The sequence below is a fragment of the Panthera onca genome, chromosome A1 (assembly GCF_046562875.1).
Source record: "Panthera onca isolate mPanOnc1 chromosome A1, mPanOnc1 haplotype 2, whole genome shotgun sequence".
NCBI lineage: Eukaryota > Metazoa > Chordata > Mammalia > Carnivora > Felidae > Panthera > Panthera onca.
The window spans coordinates 75,776,232-75,790,873 of NC_138339.1; the positions used below are offsets into that span (position 1 = coordinate 75,776,232).

Here is a 14,642-nt window from a genome sequence, read left to right on the forward strand (position 1 = left end):
CGCAAACTTCCCCTTACTTATTCCCTTATATGAATGATTGTTTGGTTTTCAACTTTCCAGTTCTAATTTGCTTACACCTAAACATCTGTGGTTGCTGGATTATGCAAATAGTAGTAACCACAAACGCCTGGAGCTAGTACATTAAAGGACTCACATTGAAGATGAAACAACCCTGTTTTGAACAAGTGACAAAATCTTTAGTATTCATGCAATCCTCCCAGCCACAGAGAAAAGAAAAAAATATATTGAAAATAATTATTAATCTTACAAGATCCTTTAAGGACCTTCAAACTGGGAACAGTTTAATCTTAGAAGGGAGGTGCTTAAGAAAATGCAAAACCATTTGGTACCCTAGTTCTAATATAGTCCTTTATGAGTTTCCCATGAATATTTTCCTTGACTGAATATATTCACTTGTACTTCTCGATTTTAATTTATGTGAAAGTAAACACATTTCTATTAGGAGAGCAATAACGCATTCCAGGATATATATTTATAGTCCTTAGAGTCACCAGCTCTGAAATCATATACTACCACCAACCTCCAGAAACAAGTCAATAACCTCTTAATGTGAGACCTATAATGTTGCTGTGAAACATGACATTCATATGCATACAGGCATGGAGATGGCCTTCTCTTCTATGCAAATGTGAAATAGGAGGAATCAAGCTTTCTTGGAGCTTGGAAAGAAAATATAAAATCATAAAGAAGAAAACATCATGTAAATGCCTTTTAGTGAATAAATACTATTTTCTCCTAGGCTGCCAAAAATGTGGATATGATATTGAAAAAACCTTTACTGTTGATATTTCAATGATGAATTTGTAACCTAAATCACATTTACTATTACACAAGGCACTACAATTATTTTCTCTGTCTTTAAAGTTAAAGTTGAGGATCTGGGAGCATTGTCGTTTCTACCTTTTTTCTTGGTAATATTCGATTATTATACAAAGTAAGGACACACAGGCAATGCTCAACTTCCTAAGGCCTTTCATTCTTAAGAATTAACTCTGGGAACAAATTTGTAGAGTGCTATTCTAAGTTGTATTTTCTGTTGGAATTGCCACCAAGGTGTGTGGAAAAAAATGCACATTGCTCTGGCTTTTCAGGTCTGTAATGTATACTCCTGTGGGAACATCTCATGAAAATTTATCCTCAGATGGCCCCGAGGCAACAGTACACATTTTATAATTCAGATAATGGCCATTTCAGACAGCCTACTTGAAGATTAGTTTCATGGGACCAAAGCACAACTCTCATTACCATTACTTTCTCTCCAAAATTAACATCTCAAACCAGAAAAGTGAAGCAGTGGGAGACAGAAACAAATCCATGAATAATTTGTCAATCACACCTCCTCACAAACAGTTAAAAGTTTGTCATAAGGATATTTCAATGAAAACAACCTAGATGGAAACAGATGGTATTTTTCACTTTTCTTATCTGACTTAAGAGCTCAGCTGGGGAAGGACCTGCCATTTATGAGTCCTCTTATTCTACAATAGAAACCACAGGACCAATGTTCCTGCCTTTCCCAATCTCTACCTCCTTTGCTTCTTTCCTTCTTTCAATTTCTCCTTCCTTCCTTTCTATCCATCTACTATTTGACAGGTAAAATCTTAAATTCCCCAATGTTGATTCTAAGTACAGTCGATTTATAGCATGAACCAGCAGGTAAATAAACAGTCTGCTGAGTGGAGCGGAATTAAGCATCCAGCCACAGACAGAAAGCCAATACTATACAAATGGGACCACACGGTATTGGCGACCATTGACATCTGCATGCAACTCCTTAACTACTATTACTCATGAATCTCTCCAGATACAGTTTGCAACCTTGTCTCTGAGTGGCTCTCTCTAGTTTGTTTCTGCATTAGGCATGATAAGTGCATTTTAGAAACTGACAGTAAAAGATTAATATGCTCATAACCATCAAAGAGAACCTTTCACTGATTTCAAATAGGTGCCCTCCCTTCGACCGCCCACCCTGGCACACCATCCAATTAATACTTACTCACGAAGGCTTCCTCATCCACCGGCAAGCGCACTGACATGCAGAAGTACGTATCAGACTGGTAGAGAAAGAAAGATACAAAATCTGAATTAATCTGCAGCTAGTAAAGAAGGAAAAATAACAAGTAAAAGCATGGGCTCTATGACTGAAAAAGAACTATTGGCCCAATGAGGTGAAGATGCCTGCTGAATGGGTGTGACCAAGTTAATAGAAGGGCCAAGTCTAGAACTTAGGTACTCCAAACATTTTTCTAAGACTCTTTCCTAATTGACCTCAAATCCTATTTATAACACCAATTATTATGACTGATATTTCTAGTTCTGTCACAGTTAAAAGGCAACATTTTAGATACTTCTATAAAAAGAGTGAACTACTTTATGCCCTTGACCTTAAAATGGTAGGTTAGTTGGTGTTGACCATCTTCACTATATGCATAATTATTCAATTTCTTGAATCACTTTACAACTGCCCCAAATATTAATTAGAGAAGTACAATGAAAAAAGGTTGGTCTTAAAAGGTAATATTATATTTGGTTCTCCCTTACTTTAACATTTTTATGTAGTACATTGAAGAAATCAACATTAACTCAAGTTATTCTTTCTTTTCCAGCAACCAGTCTCTTACCTAAATGGCCATTTTTCCACTATCAAATGTATTAACACCAAGAATTTTTAGTGATGAAAACTGTAATTTAAGGAGAATGGGATTCTCTTTTCATCTATGCATTCCACTTCATTAGTGGAAGACCTATGCACCATAGTTGGTAATATACCCAACACAAATACTGCATTTAGTAATTCATACTTCATGGATTATTACTATACAGTGCTGGGATCAAGAGATTCCATAAACATGGATAGAGATCATTTGGGTATCTCTGAACCTACTAGTTAGCGTTGAAAAACTGTGAAATCTGTACCTCTTCTTAAAATTCTGTACTGGGTGGGAAACAAGGAAGTTCAAATATACAGCAAATCAACATCTCAACTTTTGAAAAATTTGATAAATATGGTTCAGTCTTTATTACTATTTTAAAAAACTTTTAATGTTTATTTTTGAGAGAGAGAGAGAAAGAGCACAAGTCGGGGAGGGGCAGAGAGAGAGGGAGACACAGAATCCAAAGCAGGCTCCAGGATCTGAGCTGTCAGCACAAAGCCCGACACAGGGCTCGAACTCACCAGCTGTGAGATCATGACCTGAGCCGAAGTCGTCAGATGTCCAACCGACTGAGCCACCCAGGCACCCCCATTACTACTCCTATAAATGCCATTTTTTTTTCTCAATTAAGCAAACTCTTTTGTTTAAAAAAATTTTTTTTAATATTTATTCATTTTTTGAGAGAGAGAGAGATAGACAGAGTGAGAGCAGAGGAGGAACAGAGACAGAGGGAGACACAGAATCCAAAGCAGGCTCCAGGCTCCAAGCTGTCAGCACAGAGCCTGACACGGGGCTCGAACCCACGAACTGTGAGATCAAGACCTGAGCCGAAGTCAGCCGCTTAACCAACTGACCCACCCAGGCACCCCGAACTCTTTTGTTTCTTTAATGGATTTACAATTATTTAGATTCACCTTTACTTTCCTAAGAAGGAAATATGCTGGGAAATATTGAAGGTTGAACAGTAAGGAGGTTAAGCGACATAAATGATGGACATGTGGCCTGCATATCTAAAACTCGAGAAATACAATGGCAAAATGATGCTTAACGATCTTAAAATCACACACAATATTGCTCATAAATATTTTTCCAATCTCTGAATTATTACCATTACAAAACGTACCTACTCCATTCTAACATAAAACACAGGAAGTTTAAGATTCTTTGCTATTTGGTCGTCCTGATCTAGAAGCAATTCAGGATTTGGTCGTCCTGATCTAGAAATAATTCAGGACTAGAAGATATTTAGTAGCTACTACAGAGCTGCGGCAACTATTGCTATTTCTAAGCCAACAGTTATAGAATGCTTTTTATGTGCCAGGCATAGCTCTTCCTGTTTTACTTGTATTATATCATTTAATAACTAAAACAATCAAATATGGTAGATAGATACTATTATGAACTCCATTTTAAAGACAGTGAGAATAATCACTAATATTTATTCACAGCACTGCTCTAAACACTTTACATGTATTAACTTCTTTAATCCTCAAAACACATCTCTATGATATGATACTATTATTCTCCATTTTACAGATGAGGAAACTGAGGCAAACTGAGGTTAAGTAACTTCACTGTTTGCTCTAGCCAAAACCTGACAGTAGGCTGATAGGCTTTTGAGTAGTACCCCCCCCCCCCACTTTGCTTTAGAAAGTTGGCAATTATAAATCTTTGCTCTGCCTCTTTGAGATATAAATCTTCTATAACCCAGAACTGTCTTCTGACATTCAATGAGACAATTCTGCTCTGGTTGTCAGCCAGTGGATGCCTTGCTCTAAGTTATATCACTGTTTCCTGTCATGAAGATAGGAGAAGCTTGTTTTTCTTGTGGATAGGTGCCAATGAACAAAGCCAGAAGCACTAGTCACATGGACCAACCTCCCTAAAACCCTTCAGGGCTTTTCCCTTAGTACCCTCCAAGGCTTCAAAGGTCTTCTGTTCTTTGTTTTGGCAAAATTGAGTTCAGTCCACACTGGACCTCCTTCACTATTACAATGGTTAATTTTGAAGAAAATCTGTCCTTACCACTTCAACTAGTGTCCACCTGATTTACCTTTTACCCTAACAAGTGCAGGAGCTGGCATGTGAACACAGGCAGTCCGACTAATGCATTACAGATCATTCAAAGCAATATGAACAATTAATGACTTACAAGCAAACATAAAAACAAAAGTCAATTTAGAGTAGCTAAGCATATATTTGTAATAATAAAGGATCAAAGGTTGCAATTAAATGTAAACCAAACAAAACTTCTTTTATATTTGGATTTAACAGTTTTTGGTTTTATTTTACCTTTCATTTTATTATAAACCATCTCAACTTGTTTTTGGAATAGTAAGTTATAGGAATAAATACATATATCAAGTTTAAAAAGTTGGTTCTTTTGATTAAAAATAAACAACGAAGCACAATAATGGTTCCATAGACGGAACAAAGGAAACTACTATCATACTCAGAATTGATTGGATCCATGTTGCAATTCTTATTCTCATCAGCAGCTGCACAATTTAAAAGGACAGAATAACTTGGGAACGTCTTCCTCTTACCAATTTTTATTTCTTGGCTTATACCTTCTCCGATAGTGAGAATGTATTCAAATTTCAATGGTTTCTTTCCTTTTCTGTGGAAACCAGTTTAGAAAAAAAACGAGGATGAGATGAGGGAGAGCCTCTGCACAATTTGGCAAAATTGTTTTGGGACAGCAAAGTCTGTTTTATACTTTGATCAGTGGTGTACCATGCCCCATCATACTCTGATTTAGTCTTTTACTTATACCCCATTTTTCAAGATAAAAATAATTCTGTTAGAAGAAAAGAAGGTAAAACTTTTTTTTTCTAAAAATGAGCACATGAAAAAATAGTATGTATCAAATCAATAATTAGCCTTCAGCTAAAAGCTCTGAAGACCACAGTTCGATGGAACAGAGAATAACAAAAAGTAATTTATTCTTTTCTCTGTAAGTGTAAAAGGTGTCAGTGATCTGTTCTGTAACATTCTGGTAACATAGTTTGGTTCCTAGAATTTAGTTGAGAGCTCAAGATCTATGTAAGGGTATGATCATATGGGATCATATGATCTAACGATCATTTACAGGGACTAATCGGAGAAGCCATATCTTAAAGATGACTCAGGGCCAAGTTCTGTCCGCCTTAGGCTGGCTGAGTCTGAGTAAGCACTCTTTTTGTGCTACTTTGTTTTCTTCTCACAATTATGCTGTGAGTAGGTCTAACAGGCACTGCATCATTTTTACAGAAATGGAAACTGATTTACAGTAAGGTTATTGATCTACCTAAGGCTACTCAGGTAGTTAGTGTCAGAATAAGGATTAAAAGTCCTCAAGTTTATGCCTTTAAGACGATTAGAGATAACTATCTATCTTTCCTGCTACTTTCTTGTCATTAATCTAGTTTCTTGCCATTTTAATCTAGTTAAATTGTGATTCTGGAGAGAGTCTTTGAATCTTCATACCTCTTTTTCTCGAACTATGAGACTAAATCCTATATTTAAAATTAAATGTAAGACTCTTCATAAGTAAATGAGTAGTTTTTTTTTTTTTTTTTTGGCAAGACAGGTAATTTGCTGAATAATGGATTGGACAGCGGCCTTTGCCAAACTATTATGAACTCATTATAGCAGAGGGAAAGAAAAATTATTTTGGTGATTACAAAATACTGTTTCCTCAATACAGGTTAATATCTATAGCAGGTCACCAAGAAGGGACAGTTACTTAAATTTAAATTCCATGCTGTAAACAACAGTCAATATAAATTTAAGGCTATAATAACATGTAATTACATAGTTAATTGCTACCAACCTTGTGATAGAGAAACTTTTTTAAAAAACAAAGCCTCTGAAGACAACAATATTAAGAAAAGTGGGACAACACATTTCTCAAAGTAATAAAATCATTATATCACTGATATGAACAAGTAACCAGTTATGTTTTTCTTTTTTGCAGGATGACCATCAAGAACACGATTTAATAATATGTTCATCAGATCAATGTAATCTCATACTCTCTGTCAACCAACAATACAAAAAAAAAAAAAATTCAAATGACTTAAACATTCAATCAGCACTTGGTGTATGATACCTTGTAAAAGGGAAAACATTTACTGAGCCTTCTACTTTATTCTAGGAGCTTTCCATCAGTTATTTGCCATGATAACACTGCCAGGTGGTGTTTAAGCAGACACTGTTTTAAAGGTGGAAAACTGAAGCTCAAACAGGTAAGTAACATGTTTGTGATAAAACAAAATTCTTGAAACTGATGAAATGGAATTTGAACCCAGCTCATTAAAGCACTTCTCTTTCCAATATAGGAAGACAGCTATTAAAAGGTTGTTTTTCAAACCTCTCTAATATTTGAAAAGAAAATTTCAATTCTTAGACACAACTTTAGTTGTTTCTTTGATTAAGGGGAGAAATAAAGAAATCAAAGACACATGACATTTAACAGGAAGTTTTAGTCCAAGTCCCCTAAATTTTCAATAGCACGTGAGAGTATTTCATGAAAGCCTGTTGACAAACCGCAAGGAACTAGTCTACAGCCACAGCAATTTAATTTTGCCATTATTTTGTTTCTGTAAAGTAAAGCTATTTGAAAGCATATACATAACTCAGATCAATGCTTCTCTCCAACACATTCTGTAGACACAAAAATAGCACCTTACTGCCCATTATAATAGCTTCTTCATTTGAACACACTGTCCCAGAAAGGATGCTTCCATAATTCAACCCAAACTACCAATACAACCTTTCACCATTTTCCATATACCATCATCATGAATCCTCTTTTTTCTCTCTGTGGGAAAAACACTGGATCTGAGCTTGGTGCCAGGGGACTGTCTGTAAAATACTGTGGATTCAAACTGCTAACATAAGGCTCAGATGTACAAAAAGGGAGAAATAATGTGAATCTACATAGCTGTGTTTCCCAGTGCTCTCTGTTATGGCACATCAGCCAAATCTGAATCAAGAGGGATATGATATTGCTGATGCTTCTTTACTGCTGCTACTGGGAACTATCCAAGAAAAGCACATTTTTCCAACAAAAGAAATGCACTAGAAACGAAAAAAAAGTACTTGTTATTAAAGAACTCCTATTATATTCTATTAAATCAAGCCATTTTAAAACGAGAGTTCTCCCATAGACAATAGGGTTTAGTAACACCTTCCTTACATTATTTAAAAAGTGTTCTTTATTTTGATTTAGTCATTTGTGAGACAGAGATGCAGTGGTTTCTAAGGAATGAGTAGTTAACAAAATCAACTGCTTATTTAAATTAATATGGGACAAACAAAACCATCTGTTCACATAAAACTAGTAATTTTTGTTTTGGGAAACCAGAGGTACTATTCAGATTCTAGTGTTGAACACTATCATTTGATCTTGATTAGATAATATCCTCACTGATATAGCCTCATATATATATATATATATATATATATATATATATATATATAAATTTATATTTGAGAGAGAGAGACAGTGTGTGTGTGTGTGTGTGTGTGTGTGTGTGAGAGAGAGAGAGAGAGCGAGAAGGGGAAGGGCGGAGAGAAGAGAGAGATGGAGACAGACTCTGAAGCAGGTTCCAGGATCTGAGCTTCAACACAGAGCCCAACGTGGGCCTCAACCTTATGAACCGCGAGATCATGACCTGAGCCAAAGTTGGACACTTAACCAATTGAACCACCCAGGCACCCCCCTCGCTGTCTTTATATTGTTTGAGCTTGAAAAATCCCTGCAGACAACCTCTCTTAAGGAGACTACTCAGTGTAATGACACAAACAGGTTTACAAATAGACATGACCCAGTTTTACCTGGACATGTTTATTTCCGTGGCCCTTTGCAAATTGGTTGTTTTCTGTTAATAGGCCACAACCTGTAGAAATATTATATTGTGTATGGTACGGTCTCTGGTAACCTTTCTCAGCCACCCCTTGCTAAATAACCAGAGTGGTGAAACCATTTCATGGTGGCAACTGTGACTTTGTGCCTTAGAGTATTGCTTACAAAGCAAGTAGTAACCTCTTTACCAACCCAGATCATGCACAGTTTAAATCTGATCTAGACAAAGTGTGAAGGATCCACAAAGCCCTTCATTTTCATACAGTACTCACTTTGGGTTTAAGTAAGTTTCATTTTGCAAAGAACTAGTGGAAATCTCAGGGACTAATGGTGGTGATGCCAGTCCAACAAGGGAAAGGCCCAGGAAGTGATCAGGCCTCTTTGACAAGGATTTCAGTTAGGAGAGGAAGGAAGCAACTGGAAAATTATCTTTCAAAGTTTTCGTTTAATTGATCCAGATGGAAAATGGAATCAAACTGCTATTTCCCAAAGTGACTTTAATGCATGCTTATTAAGCTTATACTGTATCTTTTAATATTATCCTAGTATAAAAGAAAGTAGTCTGTATTTTCAACATCATCCTAGTATAAAAGAAAGCTAAAGCAAAGGAAAATTATAGCAAAGCACGGAGGAGTTTCTGAAGTGAAAAACTCAGGTTTAAGAAGTCCACCTCTCTAGGCAAACCAAGAAACAGACTCTTAACTCTAGAGGGCAATCTGAGAGTTGCTGGAGGGGAGGTGGATGGGGGATGGGTTAAATGGGTGATGGGCATTAAGGAAGGCACTTGTAACGAGCACTGGGTGTTGTATGTAAGTGATGAATCACTAAATTCTACACCAGAAACCAATATTACATTGCAAAGTAACTGGAACTTAAATGAAAATTTGGAGAAAAAAATATCAAGAAAGAAGACAAACAAGACTTTCTATTTTAGATGCTGTATTCAATATTAAAAGAATAATAAGCTATTAAACTTCTTCACCAATATATACTTATGTTGCGAAGTTGGAGGAAGATGAGGAATAAAAAACTCTTTAATTAAAAAAAAAAGTGTACTTCTCTAAAACCAGAACTTAAGATACTGACAGATAAAATCCCTTAAACTGTGACTTTGTATATAGTCGATCTTCATTTTTCCCTTGCTGTTGTCTTTCCCTTACCATATAAATAAAAAATATGTGCCTATTTATATTTGTATTCATCAGGCTCTGGAAGAAATAGTCATCGTGCAGATTTTATGTTAAAACATTCCCAAATTGACTAAAAGAAAGTATTCTCCAAATTGTTCCACACTTGCCCTAATATTAAGCTATAAGCCCCAGCCCCACGTACTTTTTGGATGTTTAGCCCAATCTAGAATGTAATCTTCTTGTAACAGTGTCTGTTTTGCATCCTATTTAGAATAATATCTGGCACATACTGGGAGCTCTATAAATATTTGCTGAATTTTGCATGTACCTTCCTCCTTTGGTGGCAATAAACTGACAATTTAAGAAAGGCTGAACTGAAACCTGTATTATAGATGCTGCCTAATTAGGGTTTTATACAGCATCACTTTTTCATATGAATTTCATCCTTCAGTTGATTCATCCCAGAATCCCATTTGCATTTTTAAACTATAATCACACTGTGGCTGATGATGACAAGATTCTTAATGCCAACTAGCTCAAGTGGAAGCTACTTCCTGGCAAGGGCTCTTCTTTGGGAATTACAAATCTGTGTGAGCAAATGATGACGGAAAAAATATTTTGGTGAGTGAACATCTGTCTTAGAGCTTTCACACGCTTTCGTTTAAGAGAAAACAGAAAGGAGCTTACTAATAACAGTCTATAATTAATCACCTATGAAACAACAGGTGGTGACAGTGGTGGGTTTCTCTTTGGATTCATGATTATGGGGAATTTATGTGAGAGGAAACTAGGGTTCTGAACAGAGGTTGCTGATGGCCTCTACTACTTACCTTCTCCAAGCTTAAGCCAGTGGTTTATGCTTTTCATCATTTCCCCAGAATGAAAAGAGTCAACTTTCAGAAACTTTGACCAACATTAACTAGCCACGCCTATGTTTCTATCTTTTAGCACAGCAAATTGGAAAATAACTACCTCAGATCTGTTTGGAGACACTTCAGAACAAAAAAGCCCCACAGTCACTACCCCCAAACACCAGGCTTCTGTGATAAGTGCCTTCCATTTGATTCTGAGGCAATACAGTATCGTGGAAGAGAAGCTCCAGAATTCAACAGGTCTGTCAATTACCTTCCCACTTGAGTTGCCTCCTATTCTCTTGAAATTTAAAAGGAACCATCAGCAAACAAAGTGGTCAATACAATTTCTGGGCCTGTTCCCACATGTCTTGTCATAGGCATCTCATTAATACTTGCCTACCTTTATGGGCCCAGCACGCTTCCGCTGCGCCACTCTGCTATTGTTATACTTGCCTACCTTTAGGTCTGTTTTAATGTCTGTGTAGAAATCCATTCATCTACCCATTCATTTGTTCCTTCAACAAACATATATGTTGGGAGACTCCTAGGAACCAGGCACTAGGCTACACTCATGAAACTGTGAGCAAAGGTATATATCGTTTCTCTTCTCATTGAGCTTGCAGTCTACTAACAGAGCAGACAAATAATCACACAAATGAATGTTAATTTTTTCCCATTTTAAATAATACATGGGAACAGTACAAGTTGCTATAAGAGCCAGTAATTCAGGTGAAATGACCAGGTGAAGGGGGGTTAGCAAAGTTTTAGGCATACGAAACAGCATTTTCAAAGGTCCTGTAATTGGAGAGAATTTGATGTGATCGAGGAAACAAAAGTCAGTGCATAGAGACAAGGGCACATGTGTCAAGCTGGACTGGAAAAGGAGATGCAGTACATACAGCTAGACCTTGTGGTCTATGTTGAGGACTCCAGTTGTTTTGTTTTATTTTGTTTGTTTTTATTATCTTTTTTTTTTAAGTTTATTTTTTTAGTAATCTCTACACCCAATGTGAGGCTCAAACTCACAACCTCAAAATCAAGAGTCGCATGTTTTTGCGACTGAGCCAGCCAGGTACCCCCGTTTTGTTTTTCTTGAGAGCAACAGAAAGCCAATGAAACTTTTTGTAGGAAAGTGACATGGAGGCTAGAATTGATTAGATGAGTTAAGTAAAAAGGCCACATAGTTATTCAGAAAAAAAGATGATATTAGCTTGAAACTGGGTGTTTGCACTAAAGAAGGAGAAAAGAGAACAGATTTTAGAGACATTTAAATGGTAAAACAGACATGACTTAGGAGCGGATTTGAATGGAAGGGAAGGAGGCATTATTATCAAGGAAAGTGTTTATCAGAAACAGCCCTTTTCTCCTGTAATGGATTGAGCATACACTCACCAGGACATATCACAAAGACCGTACTAAATCAAATACATACCATCTCAGTCATATGTAAAAGGCCTAAGAAAATGTTTGTGATCACTAAGAGTACATTTTGTTGCAAATTGCAGAAGAACTCAAAATGGCTTAAACAGAGATGCAGTCTCTCACATAATGTGTGTGTGTGAATTCCAGAAACAAGACAGGGGCAGAAATGGTTATTTCATCCAGCAACTCAACAATGTCATCAAAGACTAGGTTCTTGCCATCTATCAACTTTATCATATTCAGTATATCGCTTTTCATCTGTAGGATTCTTTCTTCGTGATTACGAGACAGTTGCAGCAGCTTTCAATGTCATATTCTCAGGTTAATTCCCAAAGGCCAACAGAGGGAAAGTCCTTCCTTCAGTTCCCTTTCAAGAGTGAAGCTTTCCCAGAAGCATTTGCTTCCAGCAGAATTCCCTTTACATCTAAATGGCCAGAACTGTATCACATGCCATTTTCTAAACTAATCATTACAAGGTAAAACAATTACTATGATTGGCTTAGTCTAATCAAGATTCACTTTCTGGGCTAGGGAAGGTCAAAGAAAGAAAGGGAGAAAAAAAATGCTGGTAGAGTAGGCAACCAAAATGTCCTGACAGAATATTACTGAGAACAAAAACAAAAATCCTCAAAATTCTGAATTTAACCAGTGGTAGATAATCTTTGGGTAGCTGGGTCCATTTCAATGTATTGATCTGCAATATTCAGAATTTTTGAAATCTTTTCTTCTTGCCTAGTAAAATAATTATGTCAACTAAATATATACTACATTAGACATTTTCTGTTGCATCTCTTGAGTAGGTGCCAAAATACACTAAGATTTAGAGGCCAGGAGCGGATAAAATGCCAAATTCCCAGTTTGGCAAACCTGAGGATCTTGAGGGAAATAAGAGATGGAAAACCAGTTTAACCGTAAGTGAAAAAAAGATAATTGTACCTTCCGAAAAATGTTTTTTTCTTCCAAACAAGAGGTACCACAGGCATGATATGCTTACACTTCTGTGTCTCTGAACCTCCCTCCCAGTGATTTTGCAAACTGTTCATTTTCCTTAGATTTCCAACTCATAAAGAAAACATTACTACAGATTTGCATCCTTTGCCTCGAATTTCTAAGAGGAACTATAAAATCAAATATAAAAATATTCTTTGGAATGCTCTTTGCTTTTCCTTCGCACATCATAAACATCTCTGTTTCAACATCAGGCAGGTTAGAACAAAGCTCCTTGTTTGCTAGTGTGTCCCCTTGTTATTACATTGTGTTTTAAAGGCTGAAGCCTTGATTTATTCTTGTTTGTATTGCCAAAGACCACTTGGCATAAGAATTGGGTATGTAGTGAATGTTGGTTGAATTTGTTTGTTGAATTTTTTTTTAAACTGCATGACTAGTAACATTTCACAAAGGGCCTATTCCTACAAAAATAGCTCCAGAGCAGTGAGTCATTTTTTCCTTTAAGGATTTTATTTATGCTTTAAAAAAAAAGACTATCAAACTAAATTTATCCCACTGCAACTTTCCAACTTCCATTGAAAGACAAATTAATAATTCAAGAAAATGAATGACTCTACAAAGGTTGTCTTCTCTTTGTATCTCAACTCCCAGGGGTGGATACTTGTCATATAGTTAATGGAGTTATTATTGCAATGAACCAAAGAGCTTAGAAACTGAAAATGTCCATTTCCCAGATATATTTTTACTTGTCATCAGTTAATTTTACATTATAAACATAAATACTGCACTTTAGTATTGGCATCCTTTGTTAAACCAGCTTGGGAAATCCCTGACACTAAAAGAAAAAGTAGATTCAACATTTTAAAATCAGCTTCATTTCTTGAAGTTTTCATAGACTTACACATACACAGCATAATAAGAACAATAAACTAAACAATCAGTAGCCCTTAGTAGGTGCTATAAGAAAATATGACCTTTTATATCTAGCAGTTACAAGATATAAACTGTGTAAACATAATAAACTGAATTTAAGAGTGATCAAATGGTTTTTGTAATTATTATTGGCTAAGTATAATGAACATACAATATATTAGTTTCAAGCGTACAACACATTGGTTCAACAATTCTATGAATTACTCAGTGCTCACCACTATAAGTAGAGTCACCATCTGTCACCATAGAATATTATCACAGTATTATTTTTTTAATGTGTATTTATTTATTTTGAGAGAGAGAGTGAAAGAGAGAGACTGAGCAGGGGAGGGGCAGAGAGGGAGAGAGAGAATACCAAGTAGATTTTGTGCTATCGGTACAGAGCCCAATGTGGGGCTCTATCTCACAAACCGTGAGATCACGACCTGAGCTGAAATCAAAAGTTGGACGCTTAACTGACTAAGCCACCCAGGCGCCCTATCATAATATTATTGACTTTATTCTCCATGCTGTACTTTTCACATCCATGACTTATTTATTTTAAACTAGAAGTTTGTACCTTTCAATTTCCTTTATCTATTTCATCCTCCTCACCAACCGCCCCTCTGACAAACCACCAGTTTGTTTTCCGTATTTAAGAGTCTGTTTGCTCTGTAGTTTAGATTACACATACAAGGCAAATAATATGGCATTCATCTCTATCTGTCTGACTTATTTCAATTAGCATAATCCCTCCAGGTCCATCTATCTTGTCTCAAATGTCAAGCTCTCATTGTTTTTTATGGCTGAGTAATATTCCATTGTGTGTGTGTGTACATATATATACAAT

General features: G+C 36.2%; 1 protein-coding gene across 17 annotated transcripts in view; it reads right to left on the reverse strand.

The window, feature by feature from the left end:
- PAM (peptidylglycine alpha-amidating monooxygenase) overlaps nucleotides 1-14,642 on the reverse strand; it is a 286,781-nt gene that overhangs the window by 124,352 nt on the left and 147,787 nt on the right. For all 17 annotated transcript variants that reach the window (XM_078447685.2, XM_078447682.2, XM_078447671.2 and 14 more), the window contains one exon: nucleotides 2,018-2,075. In XM_078447685.2, the coding sequence (XP_078303811.1) occupies nucleotides 2,018-2,075 (58 nt within the window). The remainder of the gene's footprint in view (nucleotides 1-2,017; nucleotides 2,076-14,642) is intronic.